The sequence below is a fragment of the Nerophis lumbriciformis genome, linkage group LG09 (genome assembly GCF_033978685.3).
Source record: "Nerophis lumbriciformis linkage group LG09, RoL_Nlum_v2.1, whole genome shotgun sequence".
Classification (NCBI taxonomy): Eukaryota; Metazoa; Chordata; class Actinopteri; order Syngnathiformes; family Syngnathidae; genus Nerophis; species Nerophis lumbriciformis.
In genome coordinates, this window is record NC_084556.2 from 23,582,501 (window position 1) to 23,607,319 (window position 24,819).

At 40.9% G+C, this 24,819-nt stretch overlaps 1 protein-coding gene across 3 annotated transcripts in view; it reads right to left on the reverse strand.

Moving 5' to 3' along the window:
* LOC133607484 (transcriptional regulator ATRX-like) overlaps positions 1-24,819 on the reverse strand; it is a 58,237-nt gene that overhangs the window by 24,777 nt on the left and 8,641 nt on the right. For 2 of the 3 annotated variants that reach the window (XM_061962160.2, XM_061962158.2), the window contains exons 8-17: positions 20,232-20,299; positions 18,420-20,128; positions 18,130-18,190; positions 13,751-13,905; positions 13,432-13,602; positions 13,267-13,369; positions 7,860-7,929; positions 7,596-7,784; positions 7,339-7,483; positions 5,366-5,475 (exon numbers count right to left, since the gene is read on the reverse strand). In XM_061962160.2, coding sequence (XP_061818144.1) covers positions 5,366-5,475; positions 7,339-7,483; positions 7,596-7,784; positions 7,860-7,929; positions 13,267-13,369; positions 13,432-13,602; positions 13,751-13,905; positions 18,130-18,190; positions 18,420-20,128; positions 20,232-20,299 — 2,781 coding nt within the window. The remainder of the gene's footprint in view (positions 1-5,365; positions 5,476-7,338; positions 7,484-7,595; positions 7,785-7,859; positions 7,930-13,266; positions 13,370-13,431; positions 13,603-13,750; positions 13,906-18,129; positions 18,191-18,419; positions 20,129-20,231; positions 20,300-24,819) is intronic. The other variant, XM_061962159.2, reaches the window with a different exon arrangement.

Consider the following 24,819-nt stretch of genomic DNA (forward strand, 5'->3'; position numbering starts at 1 on the left):
TATATATATATATATATATATATATATATATATATATATATACAGTGTATATATATATATATATATATATATATATATATATATATATATATATATATATATATATATATATATATATATATATCCATCCATTCATCCATCCATCTTCTTCCGCTTATCCGAGGTCGGGTCGCGGGGGCAGCAGCTTAAGCAAGGAAGCCCAGACTTCCCTCTCCCCAGCCACTTCGTCCAGCTCCTCTCGGGGGATCCCGAGGCGTTCCCAGGCCAGCCGGGAGAGATAGTCTTCCCAGCGTGTCCTGGGTCTTCCCCGTGGCCTCCTACCGGTCGGACGTGCCCGAAACACCTTCCTAGGGAGGCGTTCGGGTGGCATCCTGACCAGATGCCCGAACCACCTCATCTGGCTCCTCTCGATGTGGAGGAGCAGCGGCTTTACTTTGAGCTCCCCCCGGATGACAGAGCTTCTCACCCTATCTCTAAGGGAGAGCCCCGCCACCCGGCGGAGGAAACTCATTTCGGCCGCTTGTACCCGTGATCTTGTCCTTTCGGTCATGACCCACAGCTCATGACCATAGGTGAGGATGGGAACGTAGATCGACCGGTAAATCGAGAGCTTTGCCTTCCGGCTCAGCTCCTTCTTCACCACAACGGATCGATACAGCGGCCGCATTACTGAAGACGCTCACCGATCCGCCTGTCGATCTCACGATCCACTCTTCCCCCACTCGTGAACAAGACTCAGAGGTACTTGAACTCCTGCACTTGGGGCAAGATCTCCTCCCCACCCCGGAGATGGCACTCCACCCTTTTCCGGGAGAGAACCATGGACTCGGACTTGGAGGTGCTGATTCCCATCCCAGTCGCTTCACACTCGGCTGCGAGCCGATCCAGTGAGAGCTGAAGATCTTGGCCAGAGGAAGCCATCAGGACCACATCATCTGCAAATAGCAGAGACCTAATCCTGCAGCCACCAAACCAGATACCCTCAACGCCCTGACTGCGCCTAGAAATTCTGTCCATAAAGGTTATGAACAGAATCGGTGACAAAGGGCAGCCTTGGCGGAGTCCAACCCTCACTGGAAACGGGTCCGACTTACTGCCGGCAATGCGGACCAAGCTCTGAAACTGATTATACAGGGAGCGAACCGCCACAATAAGACAGTCTGTTACCCCATACTCTCTGAGCACTCCCCACAGGACCTACCGGGGTACACGGTCGAATGCCTTCTCCAAGTCCACAAAGCACATGTAGACTGGTTGGGCAAACTCCCATCCACCCTCAAGGACCCTGCCGAGAGTATAGAGCTGGTTCACAGTTCCACGACCAGGACGAAAACCACACTGTTCCTCCTGAATCCGAGGTTCGACTATCCGGCGTAGCCTCCTCTCCAGTACACCTGAATAGACCTTACCGGGAAGGCTGAGGAGTGTGATCCCACGATAGTTGGAACACACCCTCCGGTTCCCCTTCTTAAAGAGAGGAACCACCACCCCGGTCTGCCAAACCAGAGGTACCGCCCCCGATGTCCACGCGATGTTGCAGAGTCTTGTCAACCAAGACAGCCCCACAACATCCAGAGCCTTAAGGAACTCCGGGCAGATCTCATCCACCCCCGGGGCCTTGCCACCGAGGAGTTTTTTAACTACCTCGGCAACCTCAGCCCCAGAAATAGGAGAGCCCACCACAGACTCCCCAGGCCCTGCTTTCTCATAGGAAGACGTGCTGGTAGGATTGAGGAGGTCTTCGAAGTATTCCCTCCACCGATCCACAACATCCGCAGTCGAGGTCAGCAGAACACCATCCCCACCATACACGGTGTTGATAGTGCACTGCTTCCCCTTCCTGAGGCGGCGGATGGTGGTCCAGAATTGCTTCGAAACCGTCCGGAAGTCGTTTTCCATGGCTTCCCCGAACTCCTCCCATGTCTGAGTTTTTGCCTCCGCAACCGCTGAAGCCGCACACCGCTTGGCCTGTCGGTACCTGTCTGCTGCCTCCGGAGTTCTATGAGCCAAAAGAGCCCGATAGGACTCTTTCTTCAGCTTGACGGCATCCCTTACCACTGGTGTCTACCAGCGGGTTCTAGGATTACCGCCACGACAGGCACCAACCACCTTGCGGCCACAGCTCCAATCGGCCGCCTTGACAACAGAGGTACGAAATATCGACCACTCGGACTAAATGTCCAGCACCTCCCTCGTGACATGTTCAAAGTTCTTCCGGAGGTGGGAATTGAAACTCTCTCTGACAGGAGACTCTGCCAGGCGTTCCCAGCAAACCCTCACAATGCGTTTGGGCCTGCCAGGTCTGTCCGGCATCCTCCCCCACCATCGCAGCCAACTCACCACCAGGTGGTGATCGGTAGAAAGCTCCGTCCCTATCTTCACCCGAGTGTCCAAAACATGAGACCGCAAATCCAATGACACAACTACAAAGTCGATCATGGAACTGCGGCCTAGGGTGTCCTGGTGCCAGGTGCACATATGGACACCCTTATGTTTGAACATGGTGTTTGTTATCGACAATCTGTGACGAGCACAAAAGTCCAATAACAAAACACCACTCGGGTTCAGATACGGGCGGCCATTCTTCCCAATCACACCTCTCCAGGTTTCACTGTCGTTGCCAACATGAGCTTTGAAGTCCCCCAGTAGAACGAGGTAATCACCCGGGGGAGCACTCTCCAGTACTCCCTCGAGTGAATCCAAAAAGGGTGGGTACTCTAAGCTGCCGTTTGGCGCCTAAGCGCAAACAACAGTCAGGACCCGTCCCCCCCACCCGAAGGCAGAGGGAAGCTACCCTCTCGTCCACCGGGTTGAACTCCAACGTGCAGGCTTTGAGCCGGGGGGCAACAAGAATTGCCACCCCAGCCCGTCGCCTCTCACTGCCGGCAACGCCAGAGTGGAAGAGAGTCCAGCCCCTCTCAAGAGAACTGGATCCAGAGCCCTTGCTGTGCGTGGAAGTGAGTCCGACTATATCTAGCCGGAATTTCTCCACCTCACGCACTAGCTCAGGCTCCTTCCCCCCCAGCGAGGTGACGTTCCACGTCCCAAGAGCCAGCTTATGTAGCCGAGGATCGGACCGCCAAGTGCCCTGCCTTCGGCTTCCGCCCAGCTCACACTGCACCCGACCTCTATGGCCCCTGCTATGGGTGGTGAGCCCATTGGAGGGGGACCCACGTTGCCTCTTCGGGCTGTGACCGGCCGGGCCCCATGGGGACAGGCCCGGCCACCAGGCGCTCGAGATCGTGCCCCACCTCCGGGCTTGGCTCCAGAGGGGGGCCCCGGTGACCCACGTCCGGGCGAGAGAAATCTGGGTCCTTTGTTCGTGTTCTTCATCGAGGTCTTCGAGCTATATATATATATATATATATATATATATATATATATATACACTGTATATATATATATATATATATATATATACTGTATATATATATATATATGTATATATATATATACTGTATATACCGGTACTGTATATATATATATATATATATATATATATATATACACTGTATATATATATATATATATATATATATATATATATATATATATATATATATATAGCCTAATGCGGCCCAAGTCAAAAAGTTTGGACTACCCTGGATTAGACAGTCGACGTACACATTTGATCACCACACAAAATTTGATTGGCAAAAATGGCGCTGATTAGCCAATATATCCGCAGAAGGGCGCGCTTATTGTCGGGTATTGGTTTAATTTTCATGAACCGGTGCGATCACGGAATCGTGAATTAGAGACTGAAAAATAGAGCTAAAGGCATAATTTACGGAGAAAACGCTGACATGTTAATGCTAATAATGAACAAAACCACAAAAAATGGTCTTTAAAAATTTGGATAATGTTTATTTAGCCTATTAGACTAGTTTATTACAAATTACATTATGATGTCACATTCACCCCCGACCAAACAATGGGTAATCATGATTAATAATTGTAATATAAATATTAATACAAACAATTGTGATAATTACTTAGGCCATAATCATGCAGCCAAAAAGGGAAATGATGCGCGATGACAAATGCCCCAGAAGTTAGGGCTGGACAATATTTAAAATTTCGATTACGGCCTCTCACGATAATGAAAATAGATTTTTTTTTAAACGTGCAGCATGCATGCAAATTTCGGACCTTGTGACGGTGAAACAGATGAGGAGCGAATGAATGAAAAAACCAGCATGTCTTCGAGAAGTTTGGGATATCACCATGGTTGCCATTTTTTATTTGACACCGCTCTAGTATGACTAATTAATAGCCACAAAAGGCAACTAAAAAGTGAGTCATAAGATTTCCACATTCACATAATTGCGGACGGAGTCACATAATTGGCCAATAAAATCCGCTGATAAAAACAAAATAATATCAGGGAAATTGACATAAATGTAAATGAAATGTAATTGTGAGGAGAAGAAACATTTGATTGGGAAAATAATGTGTTCCGTGGCGCTCATTTATCCCAGACACACTCAACCGCCCCGTCCTGAACTAATCAATGTTGAGACTTGAAACAGCGATTAAACTATGAAGCTAAAGCTGGCAAGAACAATCCATACACCAACAACACATCTCATCTACTTGTGTTGTTGTGAACGACATTGATGTAAAATCAATGTACAAACAGTGGTCGTAACTTGAGAGGCGCTCTTTTTAAACAGCCTCAAGTGAGTCGCCTCCTTACTCGTCAAGCTGAGAATAGCAGCAGAGCACACCTCCCCCCTTCACAATAATAGCGCTGAGTGCCACATCCAGTCTGACTGCGCTAACAAAATAAAGGTTTCAAAAAAGTACCTTGCACAAGAATAATGTACTTAAAGCATTTATTGATAGAGTTACAAAATTATTATGCTTTGACCTAATATACTGGTCAAAATTGTTCAAAGATGCATTGCAACAATAAATAAGAGGATTTTTGCATACATTTTTTTTTAATGTTAAAAGCTGAATTATAAACAATTAAAATGGAAAAACTGAATTGTATTGTTTTTAATGTGACTATTATTATTATTTAAATGTATTGATATTGCTATTATTGTTATTTCACTTGTTGTGGTTTATTTGTTATGAATTTATATTCAGGTTTTTTTAAAGTATATTTAAAGTTATTTTTTGGTGCTACAATAAATACTCATGATTTGAAATTAAGAATCTTGTACATAATCGTGATTACAATATCAATCAAAATAATCGTTATTATTTTTATTTGCTATTATCATCCAACCCTACCAAAAGTGGCAATCAAGTTTACCTCATTGGATCCTGACTACTCCCCCTACAGGTACTTTACTCTGCTGCAGTTACCAGTCAATCCATGTTTTTGTAACTTTAGGGATAAGCGCCTCAATACCTGCAGAGTTTTCCCCAGGCCCATGCAGTGAGCCAGGATGCAGCCGGATCCTGGACTTGAGTTGGCCTTCTTCATGGACTCACAGCAGCTGTCCCAAATGAACTGGACTCCTGTTGAAGAGGAACAAGGAAAATTAAAAGGTTTTATCTCAGACAATGTACTTGCTAGTTTGCATCCTGGGATAGGCTCCAGCTTTCTAGTGAGTCTGTGACCCTAATAAAGACAAGTGGTATAAAACATGAAAAAATGGATGAGGAAAAACTATCCCACAATGCAAAATTGAGACAAACTAAAACAGATATGCTAAGGCAGCCTCTGACCTTATACCGGTATATATTATTTTGGATGAATAGACAAAAACTGCCACACACAGTAAAATACAGTAAAAAGTTTCAGAGAAGAGAGGGATTTTTTTTTTACTTTCTAGATTCTTAAATTAAGGCATGCCTTCTCTGGGGGGCACCAGAGGACTGCAGGTGAGGCGCAACGGATCGTGAAAAGAAAAATTGTTATTGACAGGTAAAACAAAGAGGAGGAAACATAACTTATCTTAAAGGTGTAACGTATTTATACAAATTACGTTGATGAAATAATAAGTGGGTTTATTATTGTGAGTAAATGTGAATGCAATTATATATATAGTATGCAGTATATATATAATATATAATTAGATATATACTATATGTATAATATATAATAATAGTAATATATAATATAATAATAATAATAAATATATTATATATATATATTATTATATATCAGGGATTATGCATTGTATTGTTGATCAATAATCAGATTATATCTGAGTGATAGGGCAGGACATAAGATTTGCTTCTTTTTGCTCCTTTTCGGACACACAAACTGTTTCCTTTAATTTTTATATTACCCCGTACTATTTTTTTTTCAAATGACAATATTGTATTTAAGAAGCTATTTTCTTCTTTGAATTGTTTAGATGAAGAAGAGTATTTTGGATAATTGTGTCCAAAATAGATATAAATAAATACATAAATAACATTTTAAAATAAATGAAACTGAACCCTGTGTGAGCCAAAAAACACCACACAAAACACTACTCACAAAAATGGGGATATTCGGCTTTTGGGTGAAATTTTAGAATGAACCAAAAGCACTATAACCCTTACAGGGAAATTTAATGTTCCATTTCTAAACTTTTGGAGACTCATGTCCAACTGTTCACTGTTTCAGTACTTTTTGCACAACTTGCTAACTGTTATCCAAATAGAAAGTAAACAACAAAATTGGTATTCACACAATCCCTGTTATATTATTCACATCTAACAACTGATCAACAATACCTTGTCACTGCTCTCAAGAGAGAAGTGGCCAATGAGCTTGGCATGTCACAAGCATGTTGCAAAAGAAATACAGAGAGACCGGTATCGTCACATGCTGTATGCTTTTTCTGTGAAGTTGTCTTATTTGTTGTGAATTTTGCCATTTTGCTCCTTCATTGAGAACAGCAAGTTGTGCAAAGATTATTGAACAGTTCAACATGTGCATTCAGTTAAAAGTTAAAGGTAATCAAATGTTATCTGTAATAGTCTATAGCAGTGGTCCCCAACCTTTTTGTAGCTGCGGACCGGTCAACGCTTGAAAATTTGTCCCGCGGACCGGGGGGGTGGGGGTTTTTAAAAAAAAATTTTTTATAAAGAAATACAATCAGGTGTGCTTACGGACTGTATCCCTGCAGACTGTATTGATATACATTGATATATAGTGTATATATTCTGTTTTTATGTAGATTTAATTTTTTTTAAAAATATTTTTTTTCTTGTGCGGCCCGGTGGTTGGGGACCACTGGTCTATAGTGCAGAAATTTCACCCACAGGCCGAATATCACCCACTTTTTTGATCCAGCAGTTTTATATTCTCTGAAGGGAGACTCACTATAGCCATACTTGGAAAACCCCTGTGTAAGCATAAATGCAAACGTGTGAGTGTGCACCAACCGTCCACTTGATGAGGCTTGAGTCTGGTCACCAGTTTTTCATGCACTTCAACTAAAGGGGTCTTGGTCTTCTCATCCTGATCCAGAATCAGTTTGGTGGTGACGGAACATGCAACTTGAGACAGCTCATCATCTATGATGGTTATCTGTAAGTGTATTAATAATAATAATAATCATAACTTGGATTTACAGTATGTAGCACCTTTCAAGGGACCAAAGGACACTTCATACAGTATTTTTAATACAATTTGTTTTTACCTCTCGTCTCTCCTCCATCTGTTGCTCCCTAATTGCCAACCGTCTGCATCGCTCCACCTCTTCACGCAGCGCTTCCTGGGTCTCAGCGCGGAGATTCCCATCTTCGATAATTTTGCGGATTTTTTTGCGTCTTCTGGGTGTGCCCTGGCTGTTGTTGACTTCGCCATCTGTGTCCTCTTTCGCGCTCTGCTTTAATAACACAAATGTTAGGACAGTCATAAGACGTCCATTGTCTTGCATCAGCCATCACATTATTAGTCTTACCTTCTCGCTGCTGGAGTCGGACAATAAAATGTACGGCACCTGGGACATTTCCTTCAATTTGGGGGATAAACTGGAGCAAGAAAACATACAAGATATACATGTAAAGTTGCGTAAATGCACATCTTCAGTTAAAGGGCCTTTCTGCAACCTTTGAACACATACTAGGATGGCGCTAACTTTCCACTGCCTTTTTGGCATCATATTCTATCCTATTACAGAACATAATGAGGTAACTACTCCGGTGCATAACACGTGCATTAGCGTTGCGTGTTCTTAGCTAATGACAGCGATTTGGCTAGCTAACATTAGTTTGACTAAAAATCTGCTCTATCATAACAACATGACTTGAAATTGTTGGTTGCTTCTCTTGGACTACTTTTGTGTATGTACACGTGCTCCCTGTGTCTACGTTTGGACGAGACAGCGGTGAGTGACAAGCCTAAACGGCAAACAAATTCCTTGGACTGACGGGAAATTTGTAACAGTAATTGTGAAAAGCAAATACACTTAAAAGCATATATGCTCATTTAAACTAGAAATGGTAACATTAGGTGAACAAATTAACTGTAAGCAAGTTGCAAACATGCAGCTAACTGTTATTCTTCGCATGTACGGTACATTTTTGTGTTTTTTTAGTGATTGTGTTCTAATAAAGCAGAGGTCTAAAGCTCAATTCAAGGGGCCGTTGGAAGAAAAGTGTGGGTGAGGATGGGCCACAAAAAGTATTGACTTCAAAATCACGTTTTAACCACATAAAATGTGTTAATTACTTCTACCAGCACGTACAGCGACCCCGACAGGGGCCATTTGCGGCCCGCATCTCGAGTTTTGCTGGTCCGCAGCATATTGTCGAAATACTTTTTTTTTTTTTTTCACTGTAAGAAAAAAAGAGCAAAAAGACAAACACAAATTTTGATAATAAAAACTAACAACATTACACTTTGTCACCTATAACACAAAATTAAATAAAATGTCTCATAGTGACCCCCAAAGCCTAAAAAAGCCTGCAGGCTCTCCACCAGGGGTCCCCAAATATTTTCACTCGGGGGGCCGCATTGGGTTAAAACAATTTGGCCGGGGGCCAGGTTGTATGTATATATATATATATATATATATATATATATATATATATATATATATATAAATCATATTGTCTAAAAATGCATTTTCCCATCGAATATATATATTCGATGGGAAAATGCATTTTTAGACAATATGATTTGCCTGAGCGGCTAGGAGACACCGAGAGTAACAAGCTGTAGAAAATGGATTAGAAAGGACAGATTTTTTAAATAATAATATAATTTTTTATTAAAATATATATATATTTTTTAGACTTGGGACTTCCCACCGGCCGGATTTTGGACGCTGGCGGGCCGGATCCGTAGTTTGGGGACCCTTGCTCTAAACCGTTTTATATTCGGGCTCCAGTACTCTGGAATGCCCTACCGTTAATGGTTAGAGATGCAATCTCCGTAAAAGCATTCAAATCCTGCACTTAAACTAATTTATATACTCCAGTTTTTATATAGACCCCTTTCTAAACCAGTTGCTCTGTCGCTTTTCTGCTCTCTCCCCGGGAGAGGACACCACTCTTCCATGCACAGCTGTGGGCTGACCTGGCTGAGCACGGCGGAGGAAGGGAAGATAACAGATGGCATAGGGGGTATGGCTATCTTTCCGTTAGACTAGACTCCCACAACATCACCTATTTTTTTAACAATTCTATAATTATACCCACTCGGCATGTCCTGCAGCCGATCACCCTGGGGATGGGCTGCAGTACAACTGCGGTCCCTTCTCAAGGTTTCTTCTTTTTTTCCCCATTGGGGGGTGTTTTGAGTGTTTCCTTGCCCAGATGTAGTTTTAGTTCAGGGGGTGTCATTGTGAGCTTGCCAAGCCCTTTGAGACATTTTTGATTTAAGGGCTGTATAAAAAAAATATTGTTTGATTGATTAAAATGACCTCCCGCATGCTTTGACTTTTTAGTATGTAGCACTTGTTGGAAAAGAAAGAAAAATGGGATTCAAAATAGCCATAATGTATTTAAGAATTATACTTATTTAAGAATTATATTTATTATGTAAATGCTACAAGCATTCACACACATCTTGTTCTACTGTTATACACTATTTTTCTTACATTTATTATTATAATTATAATTATCATCATTATTCCGCCACTTTTCGACCGCGCAGAACTTCTTCCTTCTTCATCTGATTCACACCGTTCCAACTTCAAAATGTTCAGCCTATTAAGGACTCACGGGCTCTTTAACAAAAATGTTTTAAAAATTCCCAGATGTCCGGGAAATGTTTCCGATTGAATGGGCAATTTTTTAAACTTCCACAATTTTCACATTTTTCAACCGATTCAAACTATTCCACCTTCAACACACTTCACTCATCCTCAAAATCCAAACCCTTTTGTTTTTTCGGTTTCACGGTCCACATTTTTGGACCAATTACAACCATTCCACCATCAAAACAATACACTTACTCAGGACAACAAAGTTGCCCATTTTATTTTTCCTAAAAATTTCCTGTTTTCCTGAAATTCTGGAACGGAAATTTTCAATTACAAAGTGTTACTACGTCAACATTTCTTGAACAATTCAAAAATTTCAACACGATTCATCACAGCCAGGGCAATTGAGTTATTAGCTATAGCCAAAAAAATACAAATTTGTTTCAATTAATATTCAATAGAATGGACAATCTTTCCAAATTCCAAAATTCCCACATTTCTCAAACGATTCAAACCATTCCACCTTCAACACACTCCACTGGAAATTCAAAATAACAAATTCCTACTATGTCAACATTCAAACTATTGTTACATTCATTCTACATTTCACTAGCGTTCCAGTTTAGCTTTAGCATTGGAGAATTGACACGCAATTTCTACAGAAGTTTCATCAAGTTAGTATATCAATATATATTACGGCCACAATTAACAGTACACTAAACCATGAAGTTAAGTAGAGGGCCAAAAAATTGTTAGCATGCCGATGTTAGCACGCAACGCTAACATTTTATGCCCGCATTTCAGCAAATTTTGTACGTTTTAACCTAATATTCATTGTTTTTGTTAGGTGCCATCTTAGAAGTATTGTAGCTGTTTCCCTGTTCAATGCTAATGTTAGCACGCTAACTTTTGTACTAGAATTTTAGCTACCTTTGTACTTTTTAACTAAATCCACATAGATTTTCTTACTTGCCGCCATTTTCGACATATACTAGGTGCTACCATGTTAGAATGTCAACTTTGTATGCTAGCATTTAATTTTATACATTTAAAGCTAATAATCATGGATTCCGGTACTTTGTACACTTTTAGAAGTAGGCTAACTCTAACTATACCAACATTTAGCATTTTAAGATTCATACTACTAACCCCGTTTCCATATGAGCTGGGAAATTGTGTTGGATGTAAATATAAACGGAATACAATGATTTGTAAATCCTTTTCAACCCATATTCAATTGAATGCACTACAATGACAAGATATTTGATGTTCAGACTCATAAACTTTTTTTTTTTTTTTGCAAATAATAATTAACTTAGAATTTCATGGCTGCAACACGTGCCAAAGTAGTTGGGAAAGGGCATGTTCACCACTGTGTTACATGGCCTTTCCTTTTAACAACACTCAGTAAATGTTTGGGAACTGAGGAGACACATTTTTTAAGCTTCTCAGGTGGACTTCTTTCCCATTCTTGCTTGATGTACAGCTTAAGTTGTTCAACAGTCCGGGGGTCTCCGTTGTGGTATTTTAGGCTTCATAATGCGCCACACATTTTCAATGGGAGACAGGTCTGGACTACAGGCCGGCCAGTCTAGTACCCGCACTCTTTTACTATGAAGCCACGTTGATGTAACACATGGCTTGGCATTGTCTTGCTGAAATAAGCAGGGGCGTCCATGGTAACCTTGCTTGGATGGCAACATATGTTGCTCCAAAACCTGTATGTACCTTTCAGCATTAATGGCGCCTTCACAGATGTGTAAGTTACCCATGTCTTGGGCACTAATAAACCCCCAAACCATCACAGATGCTGGCTTTTCAACTTTGCGCCTATAATAATCAAGATGATTATTTTCCTCTTTGGTCCGGAGGACACGACGTCCACAGTTTCCAAAAACAATTTGAAATGTGGACTCGTCAGACCACAGAACACTTTTCCACTTTGTATCAGTCCATCTTAGATGAACTCAGGCCCAGCGAAGCCGACGGAGTTTCTGGGTGTTGTTGATAAACGGTTTTCGCCTTGCATAGGAGAGTTTTAACTTGCACTTACAGATCAACTGTAGTTACTGACAGTGGGTTTCTGAAGTGTTCCTCAGCCCATGTGATGATATCCTTTACACACTGATGTCGCTTGTTGATGCAGTACAGCCTGAGGGATCGAAGGTCACAGGCTTAGCTGCTTACGTGCAGTGATTTCTCCAGATTCTCTGAAACCCTTTGATGATATTACGGACCGTAGATGGTGAAATCCCTAAATTCCTTGCAATAGCTGGTTGAGAAAGGTTTTTCTTAAACTGTTCAACAATTTGCTCACGCATTTGTTGACAAAGTGGTGACCCTCGCCACATCCTTGTTTGTGAATGACTGAGCATTTCATGGAATCTACTTTTATACCCAATCATGGCACCCACCTGTTCCCAATTTGCCTGTTCACCTGTGGGATGTTCCAAATAAGTGCTTGATGAGCATTCCTCAACTTTATCAGTATTTATTGCCACCTTTCCCAACTTCTTTGTCACGTGTTGCTGGCATCAAATTCTAAAGTTAATGATTATTTGCAACAACAAAAAAAATGTTTATTAGTTTGAACATCAAATATGTTGTCTTTGTAGCATATTCAATTGAATATGGGTTGAAAATGATTTGCAAATCATTGTATTCCGTATATATTTATATCTAACACAATTTCCCAACTCATATGGAAACGGGGTTTGTACATTTCAGTACCTCTGCTCTTCACCTTTCAAACCAATTAAAATTTTTAAACGATTTCAACATTCGAAACAAAACTATGTCAACATTCAAACTACTGTTACATTCATTCTACATTTCATTCTAGCGTTCCAGTTTAGCTTTAGCATTGGAGAATTGACACGCAATTTCTACAGAAGTTCCATCTAGTTACTATATCAATATATATTATGGCCACAATTAACGGTACACTTAACCATGAAGTTAAGTAGAGGGCCAAAAAATATGGGCCTGCGGACTGCACATGGCCCACGGCCACAAGTTTTAGAACCCTGTAATAAAAGAGAAAATATTTTGCACGGTACTTCCTCTTAGCATATAGGCCTATTGTTCTGTTCTAAAGCACATTTTGTCAAGTGCTGATCAGCTCTTTCAGATAAGAAATATTGTGGATATCCTTTTGTACCTTTTAAGCTGTACCTCCTCCTCTGATTCACTCAGCTCCTCGCTCATTGCACCGTCATCCAGCTCTGACACATTATTCTCAGCATCCCTGCTCTCACCATCAGCTGCACACAAAGTAGCATGTTAGAATTCCATGTTCAATGTGTCGTGTATTAAGTGTCCTTACTGCTCAAGGGCTTGGGCACAAGTCTGTCCTTCTCTGGTTTCAGTGCTTCACTCCCTGATTCCACAATGTCGCTTCCCACAGCCTCATCCAGCGTCAGTTTGTGGCGCAGTAGGTGATGGTTTTCCACATTGGGTCGATCAGAGTCAGAAGCGGGGGAGGCTAAATTTTCCCCTGCAGCAGTATATTAGTCATTTGAACCACTATGTAAGCATTAGGGAGGCGTGGGTCTCTTCGTGAACCAACTTGAGAGAATGTTTCACTTGTGCTTATTCAAAAGATACAAAGGCTGGTGCTATTTCCTTATTTGAGGCACACTCACCATTTTCCTCTTGTCCACTATCCACACTGGCTTGTCTTAGCTCCTTTTCAGCCTCAGAAGCAGGCCCATCGTCCTGTGTTTCCACATCTGATGAGAGATCATCATCCGAGGACAAGTTGGCATTGATTTGGGCCAAAAGTATTTTCTTAGCGATTCTTTTAAAAATGTAAAAGAGAAGGAGAGGGTACCTCAGGTTCATTTTATCATCAGTCGCATCAGCTTCAGCTGAATAGATAAATATGACATGGACTAAATCACTTCAATTTAAAGAGCACTACTCGAGCATAGCTTTTTATATATATATATATATATAAAATCTTTGAAGGAAATCCGTAATGTGCTAAACACAAATAACAAAATCTAATACCACAATACAAATCTGCTGGCGGAGAAAGAAGATTGATATCTTGAAAAGACAAACACTTTAAACAGCAGACGTGGGAAGATATTTCAAATAGCAAACATTTATTGAGCAAGCAAGTTGTATGCACAGATGCCACCAACACACAACAAATTCATATAGTGCTTCTACCTTCTCGCATAGGCGTTTCTTTTTATTACATCATTCCCTCTTGCTGAGTTTAACACCTCACAGATACTTGATATAGTATTGAGACACAAGGCCCCTTAAACATACAGAAAGTCAAAAAGGAAGGAAACATGGAGTTGGTCCCCCGCCGCCTTTGCAGCTGTAACTGCTTCCACTCTTCTTGGAAGACTTTTTTTTTTACAAAATGTTGGAGTGTGTCTGTGGGATTGTTTTGTCCACTCATCCAGATTTGAGAGGTTAGTAATCACTTATGTCGGACCTGAGACACGGCACAGGGAACCCATAGTTTCGAGCACTGAGGCAAAGAAAAACTCCAAACCACTCCAACATTGGAAGTGTACAATTGTCCAAAATGTCTTGGTAAGATGAAGAGTTTAGAGTTAGGTAAAAAAAAAGGGGTCTAGACCGGCCCCTTACTAGTTAATTAGGAGGTATGTCCGTTTGATAAATCCATTTTTGTTCTTCCAAACATCCTGTGGCGTAATTGTGGTCTAACACATAAAGAACTACAACATATAAATAAAGACTGTACATCCGAAGTTGTGTACATTGTTTCTCCACACTACACAGCACATGGAACGGATTTCCAAGGTCTCTAAAGGATCCTTTGTTTGAAAATGGTGAAAACACATCACCTTAAAATTCAATGTCGTCTTGAAAAGTCTGTAGCTGTTTTAATACAAATGTTTCCTTAAGACATCTTCCAGGCTTGAGCTCAAATTGTCCTTCCCGTGTCAAATCTCCCAGAAATCCTGATGCTTGAACCTTCCCTTGATCTAAAAGTGAGTCCCTCGATGGAGGTTTGCAGCCATCTTCGCTAACACTGAATCCGATGTGTTAGACAAACCGGGAAAGTGTTACGTTGTTAGGGACGCAAGATAGCCGAATGCATGGATAGTTTGCATTCCTTGGCCTTACTGAGCAACTAAAAACGTGATCTTCACATTCCTGCTGACCATTTTACTAAAGAGTGTAGGTTGTCACTAAAACTACAAACAACTGAGTGGAGGGCTACAAAATCCCACATTTAAGACATCCCTTCCTAACAGCACTGCAATCACTGCTGTGCTGTCAGAAAATCCGACCTGGAGAGAAAAACACGAGAAACATGGGCGTCATTAAAAAAAAAAAAAGACATTATGGGAATTTGGATGTTTATAATTGTTGTTTCACAGCCCACTCTCGATTCTCAGATGTACAACATTGTTATTCAAGCTTTGGAAGAACTGACCTGCAACATTTAAACACAAATTGTCTCAACTTGAGAGAACTGCGACTGCTTTCTCAGCAGAGGGTGGGCACTGGAATGCAGTCAAAGTCCTCCATTTAAAAAAAGCTGCATTAAGCTTTAGAAAATGGTCAGCAGCAATGTATATCTGTGCATAGAAAGTGGGGTCAAACATACAATAACACTAATATAAATGTTCAAAAGGGACTTCAGACATTTTTTGAGGAGGGGATACAGTGTTCTAAAATGGTTCCCACAGATTGCAATTACAGCAGCTCATTTAGCACGGCAGAACATCCACTAATTGTTTCCAGCTGTTTTGTTTTTTAGTTGTTTTCTTTCTAGTGGTGGACTACTGGGAAAAGCCCTTCTGGGTGAAAGTATTGGGTTGAGTTTCAGATGCATAAACCCACCCTGCACGTCAGTGCCAGGCCTTGAGCAGCAGTAATGAAATTCCATTCATCTTACTGGTGTGGTGACTGATATCTTGCAATCTCAGCAGATAAAGAACTGAGTTTGCACGAAGAGTGTAGCTGATCGTGCAGAGGAAAGGCTCACAGTGGGCACTATCATAGCAGCAGAACTATATCCTCCTGACAACCAGCGTCCTCTGCAGTACACATTTGTGTTTTGCATAATATATTTTAGATGTGTAACTCATGTGAAAGGTGTAACTCTTGTGAAAAGAAGTAGACCAAAAACAAGTGTCCACTGCAGAGGGCGCCAGATCTCAGGAGGCTATAGTACAAGTTCCAGTCAGCACTCTTTACTCTAATCTTCAAGCATTTAGAGATAGCAGTTATGTGACACAGAATAAATGTGTTCCATAAGCAAGACTAAAGGGTGCAAGCAAGGCTTTTTTCATTTTAGAAGTTTTCTAATCCAAGATGGCGGAGGTAGGCACGGTGAAAGGTCAAGAGAATTCTTTAACACCAGATCTCCATTCAAAATGTCAACAACTATTTGAGTATGTGAGACCATGATCGCTACTGATTTTGAATGACATCCAATCCGTCGTGACTGAGGGAGCGGAGATTTAAATAATTCTGTATATGGAGTGATAAAAGACAGGCCAGTATGTGTCAACTACCCAAAAAAAAAGTAAATACCAGTTTTTTAAGTATTATGTCACAATACAATTTATTATTCATTATGGTGGCAAGTGCAAATCACAGAGGCTTGGTGTTGAGGCCTTCAATGTTGCAAACTTTGCACCAAAAACAACATCAAATCGGCATGCACCACAAATTACATCTTTTGCAACCAGATGCCATTTGCGTCGTATAAAGCAATTGGAAATAATCTTGTTTTCAGCTAATCATATGACAAGATTATGTCCATGACAAAAGCTTGAGATTAACAGATATGCATGATTTTATTTTTCATATGACTTGTGGACGAGTAAAAAAATAAACGTTTCAACACTGGTATTCATCACAAACCAATGGAAAGGCAGCTTGGTTAAAATATAAATCTTTTTTTTTATTTATTTAAACAGGGCCTGTTGAAAGGACAGATATTCAATGCTTTAAAAACTAATCATAAACAGAAAAATGGGCTTAAAACCCTTTCATTCTACATTGATATTTGATTAATATATTAAGAAGTCTTATTTGGATTAACGCTAAATTAACACAATGATAACCCATTTATGATTCAATGCATAGGGCTCAGACAGTGAATCAATCCCAACTGGACTTTAGATTGTTCTCGGAGATGTTTCGCTTATAATCAGAGCAGGCTTCATCAGTTCATGCTTCCAGACATAGAGAAGGCAGACTAGACAGTATGTGAGCATTAACTGATAAGCCTGCTTGAGGCAAATGTCTTCTAAGACAATATGAACAGTCCACTTGTGGTGGATTCAATGCCCTGAGGATACAATGATGTGGATGAATGAATATTCACTAGCATATTCAATGAATAGTACAAAACAACAACAATGAAGTTGAAGGTGAAGCATTTAAGTTTTATTCTTGCCAACAAATTTGCCTACAACAAACATGTTGTATTTATTCAAAGAGGCTTTTAAAATTATTTATAAAAATGTGTTGATCTTTAAGTAAACATGATAAGGGGCAAAAATCTAACAGGCAAGATTTAAACTTCATTACTTCACCGGTAAAAGTGTGTCACATTTGCATCATTTGAAAGTGCTGCCCACTGCAGTACAATATATCTGTGTACCAACACAGCAGGCTGGACTTTGTTATTCAGTTAATATACTTTCACCGGATGGAACACCTGTCGTACATAAACAGGTTAGACTGTAAGGCAAAAACAGTCCCTTATTTCACCGCTTCTCCCTTCAAATCAAGTAAGATGATAAACTATGATATACATTTGAATAAATCTTTAACATTTGCACGTACAATGATTGTTACACTAAATAAAACGGTCCCTTGGGATTTCTACCACTAAAATGTGTATTTGATTGCCGATGCTCTGCTGCAGCTACGTTTTGGTCGCATATGAAAGGACCGCAAGTTACTCTTGATGGGGTGCGAGTTGGTGGTTTGAACACAGGGTTTGCGTCTTGCAGCCTTTCTCCCAAACTTTTGTTGTTTTACACACTCTACATCCAGGCTTTTAGAACCATACCTATTTTCGGGGTCGTCGTCATCCCCTGCTGCCCAGGTGGGGCCAGATTGGTCCTCATCTCCTGTAAAACAAACACAGAATAAAGGTCTAAAAATACATTGTCCTACTGAGGGTTACAATGTGTAGCTCTATCAATCACAAAACAGCAGTTGTTTATGACACCCGTGATGCTTGTTTTGCATGTTATAAGCTAGAACTAGTATCTGGTAGTGCTTAATTTTGCCAATGTTGTGAGCAAATCCATGTCAAGCCAAGTAGTGGAAAAGGCCCATTCGCATTCTCGGACTCACCAGATGATTGATGGAAGACAGCTGGTCCCAGTAGCGCCATATCTTCTGTGATTGGTTTCATTTTCTGATCATCCACATCACTCCCAGAGTCGTCATCATTGTCATCCTCGCTTGATGACGTCGTCATCTCTATCGCTTCCTGGTGAGAACGGATCTTTGGCCTTCTGGCAGGCGCCATCCCTTGCTTCCTCGAAAACCCTTCAGTCTCACCCTTGACAAGGTGGATCTTGCCAATGGACCCCAGGGTTTTCAGGTGCTCCACTTTATCCTGCAAGTCTTCATCGTCGCTAGAGGAATCTGTGCCCCTTTCTCGTTGTGCCTTAGCAATGGAGTCAGAATCGGGCGAACGGTCCAGCAGCTTGCGTTTGCGACGAAGCCTCTCCGGCGATATTGGGGTGTTCTTTGTGAGCCAGAAAAGACACTTCTTGGCCACTTTGGTAGTTGCTTGACCGCCATCTTCATCACTCTGGTGTTCATCAGAGCTTTGAGTAAGAGCTGCCCGCTCAAGAAGTACGGCAGGGATTTCATCTGAGTCGGAGTCGTCTCTCGCCTGGTTTAGGCTTAGTTCTTCTGTGGTTTGGGCTGCAGTTGAGCTAGGGGGTTCTTCTGGGTCTGAGTCACTTTCACTGTCAGCAGGTGAATGAGATGTTTTACCCTTGACATCACTGGGGCGACGCAGAGGGGTTGTTTTCACACGAGGAGAACGTCGATTGCCTAGTTCCTCTTCTGTGTGGAGCAATGTGCTTGGGTGGTCTTTGCTATCAGCAACAACCATCTCTTCATTCTCTGACACATCTTTGTCTTTATTCTCGTCTTCCTTTGTGTCTTCTGGCCCCTCTGGAGCATCTAAGCAGGCCTCCTGCACCACAGGTACTGGCGTAAGTTGGACAACTAACTTTTTTCCCATGTCTACATCACTGTCGGGAGACTTTGGCTCCATATTCTGTGAAGGAGAATCCCCTTGCTCATTTGAGCAACCCTCATCAGTGATGATTTTACAATCAGAGTCATCATCTTCCACATATTCATCAGACAACTTTGGCAAATGACTCAAGCGTCCGTCATTTGTGACCTTGGCCTCTGCTTCAGTTGCAGGTTGGCCTGTAAAACTGTCACTGAGTAACCTTTCCCAAAAGCTGGAGATGTCCAAGTCGCTAAATTCTTCTTTAAGGTTTTCCTCGAGTGCAGCAAGAGACGTTCGAATTGCTTTCACCACTGTCAAAAAAGACTTCAGATAGAGGCTACGAACACCTGCTGCTTGTTTAGTCTTTGTCACAGTATGAATGAAATGAAGGAAATGTGTGTTCACGTTGTTTGTCGAGTCCACTAAATGTTTGACCTTAGTGGTCATATCTTTGGAGACTTGTAGCGTGTTGTAGTTGAAGACAACACTACAATCCATACTAGTGTGGTCCCATTTAGCCAGGGGAAGAATTTGAGGTAGCGGCAGCATGCCATCAAGTTCAGATTTCCCCGGCTCTGTGCGGTTCCTCTTGCGGTGATGTTGCCACAGGTCCATGTTCTCCAGCACGTTGTCGCAAGCAATCACAAGGCCAAAGAGTGGCTCCGGATTACAGACATAGCAGTACCACTTGCTCTCCAAGATACCCGAGAGCTCCTTTCGCCCCAAATTTCTAAGAATGCACTTCTTACAGAAGGCATTACTGCAGAAATCACAGCAGATTAGGTTGCCCCCTTCTGCGCACCATCTGTATGAGTGAAAAAACAGTCAATAACGAATGGTAACTTTAATCACAGCATGAAAACAAACGACAAAAAAATAATATATTTATATTACAGGTCTAATCTTACCGGCACTGCTCATCCATTCCATCTCCATCCTTGCTGATGTCATCGCTTGAGTAATATTTGTAACAAGACTGTAAAAACAAAAGATCAGACAGAAAAATTACAATGTTTACTAACCGTATATTAGACATAGACAAGAATAACAATGGAAGAGAGGTTTTGAACAAGATACACACTTGATATTATAAAAGACATATTAAATTGACTGTTACAATGCATCCAGAAAGTATTCACAGCACATCACTTTTTCCAGTTTATGTGCAGCCTTACTCCAAAATGGAATTAATTAATTTTCATCCTCAAAATTCTACAAACAATAACCCAGAATCTCAATGTGAAAAGGTTTTTAGAGCAGTTTGCAAATGTATCAAATTTTAAAACTAAGAAATCACATGCACATTAAGTATACATAAGTATTCACAGCCTTTGCTCAATATTTTGTTAATGCACCATTGGCAGCAATTACAGTGTGTGTGTGTATATATATATATATATATATATATATATATATATATATATATATATATATATATATATATATATATACTATACATACACGTATATATATGTTTACACGTATATATACAAAAATACACACGTATATATACACGTGTATATGTATATATATATATATATATATATATATATATATATATATATATATATATGTGTATACGTATATATACGTGTATATACGTGTATATACGTGTATATATATGTGTATACGTATATATAAGTGTATACGTATACCGGTATATACGTATTTATACACGTATACGTATATATACGTATACACGTATATATACGTATATACACGCATACATGTATATATATACGCATTATACGCATACATGTATATATACGTATACACATGTATATACATATATACACGTGTATATATAAATATATACGTGTATATATACGTGTATACACGTATATGTATATATACGTATACACGTATATATACATATACACGTTTATGTACAAACCCCGTTTCGATATGAGTTGGGAAATTGTGTTAGATGTAAATATAAACGGAATACAATGATTTGCAAATCATTTTCAACCCATATTCAGTTGAATATGCTACAAAGACAACATATTTGATGTTCAAACTGATAAACTTTTTCTTTTTTTTGCAAATAATCATTAACTTTAGAATTTTATGCTAGCAACACGTGACAAAGAAGTTGGGAAAAGTGGGAATAAATACTGATAAAGTTGAGGAATGCTCATCAAACACTTATTTGGAACATCCCACAGGTGAACAGGCAAATTGGGAACAGGTGGGTGCCATGATTGGGTATAAAAGTAGATTCCATGAAATGCTCAGTCATTCACAAACAAGGATGGGGCGAGGGTCACCACTTTGTCAACAAATGCGTGAGCAAATTGTTGAACAGTTTAAGAAAAACCTTTCTCAACCAGCTATTGCAAGGAATTTAGGGAGTTCACCATCCACGAAAAGGTTCAGGGAATCTGGATAAATCACTGCACGTAAGCGAGGATATTACAGACTTTCGATCCCTCAGGCGGTACTGCGTCAAAAAGCGACATCAGCGTGTAAGGGATATCACCACATTGGCTCAGGAACACTTCAGAAAACCACTGTCAGTAACTACAGTTGGTCGCTACATCTGTAAGTGCAAGTTAAAACTCTCCAGATTCCCTGAACCTTTTCGTGGATGGTGAACTCCCTAAATTCCTTGCAATAGCTTGTTGAAAAATGTTGTTCTTAAACTGTTCGACAATTTGCTCGCGCATTTGTTCACAAAGTGGTGACCCTCACCCCATCCTTGTTTGTGAATGACTGAGCATTTCATGGAAGCTGCTTGTATACCCAATCATGGCACCCACCTGCTCCCAATAAGCCTGTTCACCTGTGGGATGTTCCAAATAAGTGTTTGACGAGCGTTCCTCAACTTTCTCAGTCTTTTTTGGCACTTGTGCCACCTTTTTTAGAACATTTTGCAGGCATCAAATTCTAAATGAGCTAATATTTACAAAAAAATAAAAGTTTACCAGTTCGAGCGTTAAGTATCTTGTCTTTGCTGTGTATTCAATTGTAGGTTGAAAAGGTTTTGCAAATCATTGTACACTGCTTTTATTTATGATTTACACAACGTGCCAACTTCACTGGTTTTGTACAATATATATACAGTACCGGTATATACAAAACCCAAAACCAGTGAAGTTGGCACGTTGTGTAAATCGCAAATAAAAACAAAATACAATGATTTCAAAAAAAAATGAAGATGGTCGGCAGGATCTCGAAAGGAGACTTTTATTGCAAACAGTCGATCTGACATTAAAAACATGTCAAGACACTTTCTCAAAATAATCAAACTTTTCTGGCTTCAAAATAAAGCGCTACACTATACAATTGGTTTAACTACCGTATTTTCCGCACTATAAGGCGCACCTAAAAACCACAATTTTTCTCAAAAGCTGACAGTGCGCCTAATAACCCGGTGCGCTTTATTACGATTAATTTTCATAAAGTTTCGGTCTCGCAACTTCGGTAAACAGCCGCCATCTTTTTTCCCGGTAGAACAGGAAGCGCTTCTTCTTCTACGCAAGCAACCGCCAAGGAAAGCACCCGCCCCCATAGAACAGGAAGCGCTTCACCCGCCCCCATAGAAAAGGAAGCGCTTCACCCGCCCCCGGAAGAAGAAGAAAAAACGCGCGGATATCACCGTACGTTTCATTTCCTGTTTACATCTGTAAAGACCACAAAATGGCTCCTAATAAGCGATCCGGTTCATAAAAAGACGCAATCTCTCCATCCGCACACGGATTACTACCGTATTTCACAGCAACTGATATTCCTGTGAACCGCACTGTGGAACGGGAGCACGTACGGTGAATATTCGCACCACAGGGAATGAAGTCATCCTTCACTGTGGTTCTAGCTTGCCATGCTAACTTCCACTCATGGTGATATTCAAAAGGAAGACCTTGCCAAAAGAGACCTTTCCAGCCGGCGTCATCATAAAAGCTAACTCGAAGGGATGGATGGATGAAGAAAAGATGAGCGAGTGGTTAAGGGAAGTTTACGCGAAGAGGCCGGGTGGCTTTTTTCACACAGCTCCGAAGGCGAACACACCTTCACTAAGACGGGCAGACAGCCTCGGACGACATACGCCAACATTTGCCAGTGGATCGTAAATGCTTGGGCAGATATTTCGGTCACAACTGTGGTCCGAGCTTTCCGGAAGGCAGGATTCACAGAACAACAGCGACACTGACTCCCGATGACTTCTACGAGACGGAACCGGCCATTTTGGATCCCACGCTTGCGCAACTTTTCAATTCGGACACCGAAGACGAAGAATTCGAAGGATTTACGAATGAAGAATAACTTCAGAAGGTGAGCGCTATGTTTATTTTGTGTGTTGTGACATTAACGTTCGAGCAACATTATGTTACTATTGCTCTACACCATTTTGAATTTTACTATGTTTGTGATTGCACATTTGCGTACATTTTGGGACAGAGTTGTTAGAACGCTGGTTTTCAATATATTATTAAAGTTTGACTGAACTATCTGACTGTTTTTTTGACATTCACTTTAGCGCAGCGTTTTTTTGACATTCACTTTAGCGCAGCGTAGGCGCGGCTTTTAGTCCGGGGCGGCTTATTGGTGGACAAAATTATGAAATATGTAATTCATAGAAGGTGCGGCTAATAATCCGGTGCGCCTTATAGTGCGGAAAATACGGTACATGTAGGGTTTCTCCTTAATTTACGGCTTCATATTAGCCGCCACACCTAACAAAATAAAGTAATATAATGTATTGTAGCGTCCCAAAGAAAAAAAAATAGTCTGACTTTCATTTTAGCAATTATTGCCAACTTTATGATAACAACGGGCCCAATTTTAACAAGTATTTCCTCTGTGCATACACGTCTGCCTCCGTGCTTCACACAACAAGACACACAACGCTTGTTCATTCTCCGTTGTGTTCACAGACCATGGAAAAAATGGCCATCATAACACACTAACATACACATAAACACCAGCAGGTAGTTACAGTAAGAATGGCTATACATAGTTTATTATTTGCGCACTATTGACTAATGATGCACCGACAATTTGGCCGGATAAATAAAAGTTAAAAAGTTAAAGTACCAATGATTGTCACACACACACTAGGTGTGGCGAAATTATTCTCTGCATTTGACCCATCACCCTTGATCACCCCCTGGGAGGTGAGGGGAGCAGTGGGCAGCAGTGGTGGCCGCGCCCGGGAATCATTTTTGGTGATTTAACCCCCAATTCCAACCCTTGATGCTGAGTGAAAAGCAGGGAGGTAATGGGTCCCATTTTTATAGTCTTTGGTATGACTCAGCTGGGTTTTGAACCCACAACCTACCGATCTCAGGGCGGACACTCTAACCACTAGGCCACTGAGTACATACTTCATACTACATACATACTTCATTCACCAGAACAGTGCTCCCAAAACCGATGTTGTGATGACGTAAGCTATACGCACGGGGTTGTCTAGAGCGGAGGCAGCGTGTCCGCGCTGTGGGCGTATTTGCTGGCTGAAATATTGTGTAAATTATTTTATAACATGATCTGGTC